At 42.5% G+C, this 10,098-nt stretch overlaps 1 protein-coding gene across 2 annotated transcripts in view; it reads right to left on the bottom strand.

Annotated features, from left to right (window-relative positions):
- Positions 1-680: 680 nt before the first annotated feature.
- LOC117259349 (exocyst complex component 3-like protein 2) overlaps positions 681-10,098 on the bottom strand; it is a 57,554-nt gene continuing 48,136 nt past the window's right edge. For both annotated transcript variants that reach the window (XM_078167406.1, XM_033630629.2), the window contains exons 7-15: positions 8,496-8,610; positions 7,582-7,692; positions 6,612-6,712; positions 6,401-6,517; positions 5,811-5,946; positions 5,227-5,349; positions 4,960-5,115; positions 4,724-4,845; positions 681-3,953 (exon numbers count right to left, since the gene is read on the bottom strand). In XM_078167406.1, coding sequence (XP_078023532.1) covers positions 3,638-3,953; positions 4,724-4,845; positions 4,960-5,115; positions 5,227-5,349; positions 5,811-5,946; positions 6,401-6,517; positions 6,612-6,712; positions 7,582-7,692; positions 8,496-8,610 — 1,297 coding nt within the window. In that variant the 3' untranslated portion in view covers positions 681-3,637. The remainder of the gene's footprint in view (positions 3,954-4,723; positions 4,846-4,959; positions 5,116-5,226; positions 5,350-5,810; positions 5,947-6,400; positions 6,518-6,611; positions 6,713-7,581; positions 7,693-8,495; positions 8,611-10,098) is intronic.

Here is a 10,098-nt window from a genome sequence, read left to right as displayed (position 1 = left end):
AATGGACTGAACTCTGTAACACGTGTGTAAAATGTATTTGTGAACAAGAAAACAAAAACAATACTTTTCTGCTTTGAAAGCAAAAATAAAAATAAGATAAATTACTTGAAAAAAAGTAAGTGTGAAATATTTTTTAAATAATTGCGTCTTATTTAATTATTTATTCTATTCCAGCATTTATATTTAGCTCACTCAGAGAACAATGTAATGTTAATATATGTTAATTCTATTTTTTTATATTTTTTAAATATATTGTTGCATGAACATTTTTCTCTTGCATGATTCTTATTTCTAATTTCTCTACGCCTGTTAACAGTGTTAGAGCAACTGTAATGTGTCCTAACTTCCCCTCCAGTGATCAATAAAGTATTTCTGATTTCTGAATGTTATTGATTTATAAATGCAAATGGAATTTTAAAAATGTTGTAGGTTATTTTTTGTAGCAGTGAAACACGAGGCCACACATTTAAAACAGCTGCTGGAAATGTCTCTTTAAAAACACATCTAATGTATTATTATTATTACATCTGCTGTTAATGAATAAATACAAACAAATAATAAAAACTCAAGTTTAAGTGAAATTAAATTCAAACTACAGTAAATTAAAATAAAGTTGCTCCTTCACAATAAAAGCATTGTCATAGTTGGAGACTTTAAATGAGTCAAAAAACAGCCGTCGGTGATCTGATGAGTTTTATTGTCATTAAAAGCTGATTCCTGTACAGACAGAGATTCATTTCATACATCCACATTTGCAAGAGACAGAATTTAAAAATGGAAAATAAAAGCAGAGGTGATGTGTGTTTGCTGCCCTCCGGTGGTCGGAGTGTTGACAGGAAGTGAGCGGTTGAATGTGCCTTCACACCTGCTGCAGAGTCTAAATATGAAATATGACATTTTCATATGAATGACAGAGTGTCCGGTGACGTCGCTCATCAGCACATGAAAACTCTGCAGAAACAAAAGTTGATTTTTATGGAGAGATGAGAAGTAATCAATAACAATCAGATGGTTTGAAAACAATCAGCAGGAAATTAAACATCATGTTTGTAGTTCTGGAGCTAAAAGACATAAAAGCATTAAATGTGGAAATGCAGAATAAACCATTAAAATATGTCAACGTTGTGTCAGCAGAGCGAGGCGTCTCTCTTCAGTCTCTACGTCTACACTGTTGGTTTAACTCTTTAAATCAGCAACAACATGTTCTACAGTCGATATTATTGTATCACCAAAAGAACTAATATTTATCTCCCACATATTTAATAAACCTCATCACACCAAAGAGCTCCGACTATAATCACTCAGATCATCGTTAGTACCTTTGATTTTTTTCTTTTATCGTGTGCAACAATAAAACAAACTCTCCAGTTTCTGTGTCCACGGATTATAAATTGAACTTTCCTATAAGAACGTAAATGAGATTCTCTGAAACCCCCAAAATAATCCTGAATTTCATCCAGACCTGGATTAAAGTGTGAGACCCTGAGGTCACCTGACCCCCAGCTGCAGTCTTTCACTCTGCTTCAGTCTCTGTCCCGCTCTCTGTCCCTTAATGAATGTGCTCCTGTCCCAGAGTCCACAGCAGCACGCAGAGAGGATGGCTTTTCTTTTATTGATCCTCTACGAGGCGTGTTCCAGCTCAAAGTCCACGAGTCCTACAGGAACTCTTTGTCCTGATGCAGCTGCAGGTCCCAAATCACACGAGACGTTTGAGTCCAAACAAATGATTTTCCATCCTACGAAGAAGCAGCTCAGTTGCCAGAAGGTAACGTTGGCATTGTGCGTTTCTGCAAACCACGAATACATGACACGTGTCGCATACACATCTTATCAACGATTCTAAAGTGACGTGCTTTATGAGCTGAATCTGTCATCGGGAGATTGAGGGGATGATGGATGGCGTGACTCCCAGGAGAGACGCTAAGATGCCTACCACTGTTCAAGACCGGTTGTTTTTTAGCAACCCATCATTGTGTTTCCAAAAGTGGTTCTTTCTAACCAAGACATTGTTGTGTTTCATGGTGTGTTAGCGCCACAAAGAGGTGTTGTTTCAAACCGAGACATAGCTGCATTACATGGCAGGATAGCAGCGCAAAAAGCAGTTGTTTCTAACCAAGACATCGCTGCATTTCGTGCCGTGATGGCGCAACAAAAAGCGTCCGTTTCTAATGAGACATTGCTGTGTTTTGTGGCAAAATAGCACCAAAAAAAGTGGTCATTTCTAACCAAGACATCACTGCATTTTGTGCCAGGATAGCGCCAAACAAAGCGGTCATCCCTAATCAAGACGTCCCTGTGTTTCCTGTTGGGATAGCGCCACAAAAAGTGATTGTTCCTAATCAAGACGTTGCAACATTTCGTTCCGAAATAGTGCTAAGGACAGAAGTTACCTCTAACGGCGCCACCACTGCGCTTCATGTCGGGATAGTACCACAAAAAGTGGCTGTTTCTAATTGAGACGTTGCTGCGTTTCAAGGTGGGACAGCGCCAAAAAAAGTGGTTGTTTCCTATGAGTCATTGCTGTTTCCTGCCAGGATATCACCACAAAAAAGCAGTTGTTTCTTACCGAGACATTGTCGTGTTTCGTGCCAAGATAGCAGCACAAAAAGCGGTTGTTTTTTAACCAAGACGTTGCTGCATTTCTTGCCGCAATAGCGCCAAAAAAAGTGATTGTTTCTAATGAGACATCACTGCATTTTGTGCCAGGATAGCGCAAAAAAAAAGGATTGTTCCTAATCAAGACGTCACTGCATTTCGTTCCGAGATAGCGCTAAAGAAAGAAGTTGTCTCTAACGGAGCCACCGCTGCGCTTCATATCGGGATAGTACCACATAAAGTGGTTGTTTGTAATTGAGACGTTGCTGCGTGCCACAAAAAGTGGGTAACACCTGATCTTTTTCTGACCATAAGTGTTTTTGGTTTCTGAAACAAACCACACATGAACCACAGCGCTGTTGAAATGTAAAGTTTTAAAGTATCGACCACATAATAATGTATAAATGTAATGTTTCCGTGGTTTGCAGAAACGTACAGTGCCAACATTTCTTTGCTGACGAGGTTAAAACAACACAAAAAGTGCGTCTGAATTTTTCTGATTTAAAATCATTTTGTTGTGCTTCAGTAAAGAGAACTGATTTTTATCTTCACTGGAAGAGAGTTTAATTATCTTGCTAATAATCCTCCCATCCTCCGTCTACACCCACTCAGCTTTGTGTTCAGTCCTCTCAGCATCATCACTCCTCGTCCACCAGGGACGTCTGTCTGTTCCTTTTCCCTCCTGTGGGACAGTTTTCCTCTCAGAGCTCAGAAAGTAAAAGTGTCAAAGCTGCACTTCACACAGTTTTTCATGAAACTGAAATCAAAAGAGTCGAAATGATTAGAAGTTGGTCTGATATTAGTCTCAAAGTCTCCGCTGGACAAACGTCTCCCGAGTCTCCTGCAGAGAAACAATCTTTGTAGTGTCTCTGGTGGATTCGTGTGAAGCAGCAGCCTGATGGAAACATTCAGTCAGCGACAGCTCGGGTGAAAATAATCAGGACTCTGTTGAAAATAGAAAAAGTTTCTATTAATACTTGGTGATAAAAACCAGCCCAGCAGACAGCAGGTCCGTCTGACTCCGGTGCTGTCGGTCGGCGGTTCAGAGGACATCGTCAGGGTTTTCCTGAACGGGCGTCCTGGTCTTGCGTGGTCGCGGTCGCAGCGTGCTGAAGCAGGACGAGGCGGTGAGGGCGATGCGGCTCAGGCCCACGTTCAGGCAGTGGACCTCAGAGGTGACGGGCACCTCAGAGAAGAGGGCGCGGTCTCGGGTCAGCCGGGCCGAGCTGACGCCACCACCACTGCCACCGCCGGCGGCGTCGCTGCTCTCGATATCTTTCACGATGTTGAGGATCTCCTGACGCTCCGCCTGCCGAGTCATCCCCCGTATGTTCAAAATGGCCGACACGTGCTTCTTCCTGGACACGAAGAGAAGAAACATGTGGTGAGAGCGTTTAATGGCGTTTGTGCCAAACAAAGAATGTGAAATACATTTTATAAAAATATATGTTTACATGTCTGTTAACAGAGATGTGTCAAAGTGTGGAGGAAAATATAATCCATACAGCTATCAGGAGAACAATAACGAGAGCACACACACACACACACACACACACACACACACACTCAGAGGCTCAGTGGGTTAAAGGTGACATTTCAGAGCAGCCACGTAACGATCACAGAGGAAGGAAAGTGTTTATGTATTTAGTTTCTCACACGCCTCTGTATGGTCCCTGAACGCACCACAAAGAAAGAAGGAAAAGAGGAAGAAAATGGAGAAGAAGAAAAGTAAGACAGGAGGAGATGACGACGTAGAGGAAGAATGAAAAGAAGAAGACAACGAAGAAGATGATGATGACGATGACAGAGGGGATGAAGAAGAAGACGATGATGAAGAAGATGAAGAAGACAACAGAAAAAGACGACAAAGGAGACGACGATGAAGAACAAGAAAAAGAATAAAAATAATGATGAAGACGAAGACAGCAAAGAAGAAGATGAAGAGGAGGAAGAAGGCATCAAAGAAGAAGACGACAAAGAATGAAGATGAAATCGAGAGGATGACGAAGGAGATGAAAAAGAAGACTTCAAAGATGACGAAAAAGCAGGAGGAAAAGATGAAGAAGAAGAAGAAGAAGACGATGATGACAAACACAAATAAGCAGTGGTGCGTTTGATTCGGCCGCACCTGACGTCTGGAAACTCTCGGACCAGAACGCCGACCTCCATCTGGATGGAGGGGACATCCTCCAGCTGGATGATCTCTGAGATGTGGGACAGGGCGTTGTCCAACCAGCTGGACGGAGACTCCTGAAAGACAGACAGACAGACAGACAGACAGGATCATGAACCACTGAGCTGTAACTGAAACACTAAAGCCTCTGAGGGGCACCAGGTCATTGACCTTTGACCTCGAACACTGACCAGATCTTTGAAGAGGACTTTGATCTGTTTGCCTTCCTCTCTGAGCCGGCTGGCCATCCTCTTCCTCATCTTCATGGAGGTGCAGATGATTCTGCCTCGCATGACCGAGCGCAGGTACTCCATCACCACCCGCCGGTGCACCTCCGCCACCAGCAGCTGACGGAGACACAGAGAGCGGGGGAGGGTTCGTTCAATATCTAATACGTTTGATTAATATAGTAATAATAACAATCCACATACGTGTGGCCATGTAGAGTGTGTGTGTACCTGGTAGGGAGGACTGTCCATCCTGTGATACTTCTTAAAGTCTTCTTTGATGACGGCTTCGATCTGCTCGTACGCCTCCGTGTTGCTCAGCCACTTCCTCTTCACCAGGCGCTCAAAGAACGGCTGACAGACGCACACACCAGATTATAGATTATTAAACTTTACACCATTTTAACTGTGACTGTGTGATATGTGGTGATGTCATCTGTAAAACACTCTGGATTTCATTGTTTTAAAAAGTGAGACACAAACTGTCTAAACTCAACTGTCTGTGAGTGTGTGTGTGTGTGTGTGTGTGTGTGTGTGTGTTGTCCGGCTGTTGACTCTGAGTGTTTCGACAAACACTCGAGGAATAAATGAAAGTTAAAAATTAAATTGAATTGAGAAAGCTTTATTGATACAGAGACAACAGAGGAGTGGCCTCCACACAACTCAGAGAAAAGAGACCAGAGGACAAACACTCGACTCGAGTGCCGACAGTCACAGGTCACAGTCATAAAGATACTGACTTATTGCTGGCATGTTTCTGTGTATTCATGAGTGTGTGTGTGTGTGTGTGTGTGGTTCAGTGTGTGTATTAGTACCCTGATGTGCAGGTAGAGCCGTTCAGACAGGACTCTGATTCCCTGCTGGACGATGTGATCCAGAGCTTTATTGGCTCGACGCAGAGAGTCCTCGCTGACCGACGGGTCACACTGAGCACAGCGCTGCACAAACCCTCTGTACACACACATACACACACACATTACTAAACAGGGACCATGATCACACACCACCAAGTGAGGACAGTCTACAAACAAATAAAATGTGGAATGAAACTAAAGTTGAGAATTAATAACGTCATTAATTAAGTGCGGGGACATCGTTAATGTCACAGGTCAGCGGTGGTTCAGCTCAGTGATTCTGATTAATTTGGGAACAACAAAGTAACAGGAGCTTTGACTGCAGAGAGCAGGTCAAGATCATGGTCTCAAACTTCACAATACTTAAGAGTGACAGAGTTAAATCGGAAAACAAAAACTGACGATGAAATGAAAAATGAAGCACAACAGTAAAATGTAAAGTATGTTGGAGACAGCATCTCGTATGAAGGGGATAACGTCACATACAAAGAGATAACATGTTCTGTGAAGCTCATTAGTTGATGCAGTGACAGTTGATTTCCTGTTTGTACCTGAATGGAGGGCAGCAGTTGACCAGAGCGATGGTTTTGGACACATATCCGTCCTCGTTGTCTCCAAACATGCCGAACTGCATCCCTTCATGAAACATCTCTGCTTTACGCTGGAAGCTGAAACAGTTACACGCACGAGTGTCAGAATTCTGATCAGTAAGTAACCTCTCTGAAGCCACGAAACAGAAGATCATAAAGTTCATACGTGCACCTGTACAGGAAGTCAGCCAGGCCGTTGAGGCTGCACTGAGCCACTCTGGAGCCCAAACTGCTGTTGATGGAGGCCGAACGCTCCAGATCGACCTGCAGCCTCTGAGACAACAAACACAAAGTCAGGATCATTTCTTTTGTAGATATATTTATTCATTTTGTAACTCTGAAAAGAGACAGAATTTTGTGCACAGAACACAGAAACTGCAGGAGCCTTAAAAAACCACAGAGGTGAGAACTAACTTCACGTTTTAACCCATTAAACACAAATATTATCACACTGACATCCTCATGTTATTTTAAAGTCAAATAAACTGTCCTCATATGAGGCCATCGTGTTTTGAAAAAACTACTTCCTGTTCAAAGATAATGTTTAGTTTCTTATACTTATCGGGTCCTACTGATCCCAAATAGTGAGGAGAAATGAAAAATGCATACCAAACTAAAGTTCGTGTCTCAGGAGGTTAAATGGAAATCATCACAGCAATACATTGCTTGATTCAGATCTTCTGGATTCAGTGTGTTTTAATTAATTTTTCAGGGTTTGTGAAGCTTCTGGCACATTCAAGGACACTGTGTCCTTTTCACTGGACCTTTAAACTGTCCTGTGTGAGCTTGTTCTTGTTGTAATACTTCTTTAAACCACCAGAGGGCGCCAGCTTGTTCAATGAATGATGTTATTGTGTGTGTGTGTGTGTGTGTGTGTGTGTGTGTGTGTGTGTGTGTAAAATCAGGAAGTGCTCGATGTTGACTTTGGCTTCAGTTAAAGGAAACACTCAGAAAACAATCAGCACTGAAAACACAGGGGAATCCACCTTTATGTAACACTTCACTCTTGATTCAATAACCTTTATTTAAAACAGGCAGGAAACACTGATCAGTGCTGCCGGGTGGTCAGCTCACACACACACACACACACATATACCTGCTGTAACCATGGTAACATAGGAGGAGGAAGGTGTGTCCTGTACCTGTATGACGGTCTTGGCCAGAGTGATCTGATACTCCTCGATGTGCAGCGTCTCCATCCATCGTTTCTCCTCCTCGTCCAGGACCTGAGTCAGCTCTGTGGTCACTTTAGCCTGCACGCAGAGGGAGGAGCCGGGGGTCAAAAGAAACGCAACTTCATCTTTAACCACAAGCTGCAGGAAAGTTCACAAGTTTTAAAGACATCTTCCAACCCTACAGGAAGCCGTGACCCCCGAACATTTCACCTCATGTTAATCCTCATGGACAAGCTGTCCTCTTGGAGACAAATAAATGAGGCAGATACATTTCATTCAGCTCTGCATTTTCCTCAGATCAATATTTTGGCGTCACTCAGATGTCCTTATTCAACTTGTTCAACTTAAGGGACACTTTTACTACTTGGACTTTAACTTTGTCAAACCTGAACTGTTGGTCATGTCTCCTCAGATGGACAGAAACAACTGTGAGCTTTCTCCTCGTCATCTCTTTTGTTTTGTTTTGAATAAAGTAGCCCTGTCCGCCAGAAAAATGTTGGCATTGTAAGTTTCTGCAAACCACCAACATGTCACATTTGTACATTTCGTAAGTATCGTAACAAGGTTTCCAAAGTGATGTAGTGTGTGAGTGATCCAGCAACTTTTTATACACCAGACGTCTGTGTTTTTAAGTGACCATCACTTTTTTCCAGCGGGGACAGTGGCATGAAAAATGGCCATATTTTACAGACATGGCTGTGACCCCAACACTGGGTATTTAAGCCAAAACATGATCTTTGTGCCTAAATCTAACTACACATTAACCACAGCCTTGTTCAACGTATCTGCTGCATAATAGCGGGTGAATGTGACATATCTGTGCTTTGCAGAAATGTATGATGCCAATTTTTTTTGGGATGAAATACAGTTGAGTGTCTCACCCTGACAGAGTTGAGACAGTCCAGCTCCAGTCTGTCCACAGTCTCCGCAGGCAGCAGAGGACTCAGCTGAGCGCGGCTGAATGGACTCGTGATGCACACCGTCCCCAGAACGTCTCTGAAACACACACACACACACACACACACACACACACAGTGAACATGATGTGTGAACAAACACAAACTCACACAGGAACTCCTCCAGAGGAACAACAACTTTTATAAGAGACCAATCCTGTGAATCCACCGGAGGAATCAGGAGCTAAATACAGTTCCTGTAGGACAGTTTCAGGTGTGAAAGACGTCCTGGCTCCATCGGTCAAACACAGATGTCACTTTTGTATTCAGCTAGTTTTAACACAGGGACAAGTTACAGAAATTTGTTGTAGTTTGTTTACTGTCGGCTTCCTGACAAAAACTAGAGCTGTACTCCACCAGGCGGTAACCTCTGGGGATGAATAATGAAGGTAATGCAGCCAATATCATGATATCACATAATACTGTAAATAGGGCTGACCCAAAAATGCAAAGCTTCGAAGCTTCGTTCGATGGCACGGGATTCGATTGTGAAAAACAAAATTCGAATATTCTGCCTTATTTTTCTCCCCTTTTTTTTGGGGGGACCTTGAACGCGACACTAACCCCGCCACTCTGCTACTTTTTGTTTGTGCAATTTTAATCATGCTGTCCGTTTACGGTTGTTTTTTTTCCCCTTTAGACACATGTGAACTCAAAGAACGAGAAGCAATGTCTGTTGGGCATGTAAGATTTCATGTTCCAGTTCCAGTTTGTGTTTTTAATTGGATTGTTTTTGGTTGGTTGACAAATAAAGGCCGGCCCCATTAGGCCGAGTAAAGAAGTCATCTGGTCTGATTGTTGCATGAATTGCCTAAAAAAGTTTCACAGTAAATCAGAGAACAGAGATATTATTATTGCCACGGGCTGTTTGAAATGGACAAAGGTATTCTTTACTGATGAGTTAAGGGAGAAGAGCTATCATGTAATTAAAAAAGAAAACATCTCCGACAAGGAAATATAAAGCCCGACGTGCAATGAATGGAGACCTATTATCCTGCTTGAACACAGACGACTAAATTCTTTCAACAATGTGACTCAAAATAATGATAAAATAGATTTTATTGATGTAAAATAATATGCTGATGGTGACATTTTCCACCAGTCCGCTGCGCTCTGAGTCTGGTGTCAGTGACACATGCTGCTCTGAGTCGCTTATCTGTCTGCTTGCGCTGCAGTGCACGCCGAGGGTTTTCATTTTTAGTGTGAAATCAAAAGTTAAACACTACTTATCAGCAACCAGAAGTGTTTTTTTGTTTGTGAATATTTTTACCTTAATTCTAGGGTTGCAAGAAACTACCTTTTCACCATAATTTTTAAGTTATTAACTTTTTTGGACTTTTTTTTTCCGCTCAGACAAGCATTCACGCTCACATTCACACCTACGGACCATTTAGAGTCACCAATTAACCTGCATGTCTTTGGACTGTGGGAGGAAGCTGGAGCACCTGGAGGAAACCCACACTGGAACTCCAAACATAGGGGCTCCCCCAGCTGAGGGTTCAAACCAGGAATGCTCTTGCTTTGAGGC

This window comes from Epinephelus lanceolatus, chromosome 4 (genome assembly GCF_041903045.1).
Source record: "Epinephelus lanceolatus isolate andai-2023 chromosome 4, ASM4190304v1, whole genome shotgun sequence".
Classification (NCBI taxonomy): domain Eukaryota; kingdom Metazoa; phylum Chordata; class Actinopteri; order Perciformes; family Serranidae; genus Epinephelus; species Epinephelus lanceolatus.
Note: the sequence above shows the minus strand (reverse complement) of the source record. Positions and strands in the feature narration are given on the sequence as shown.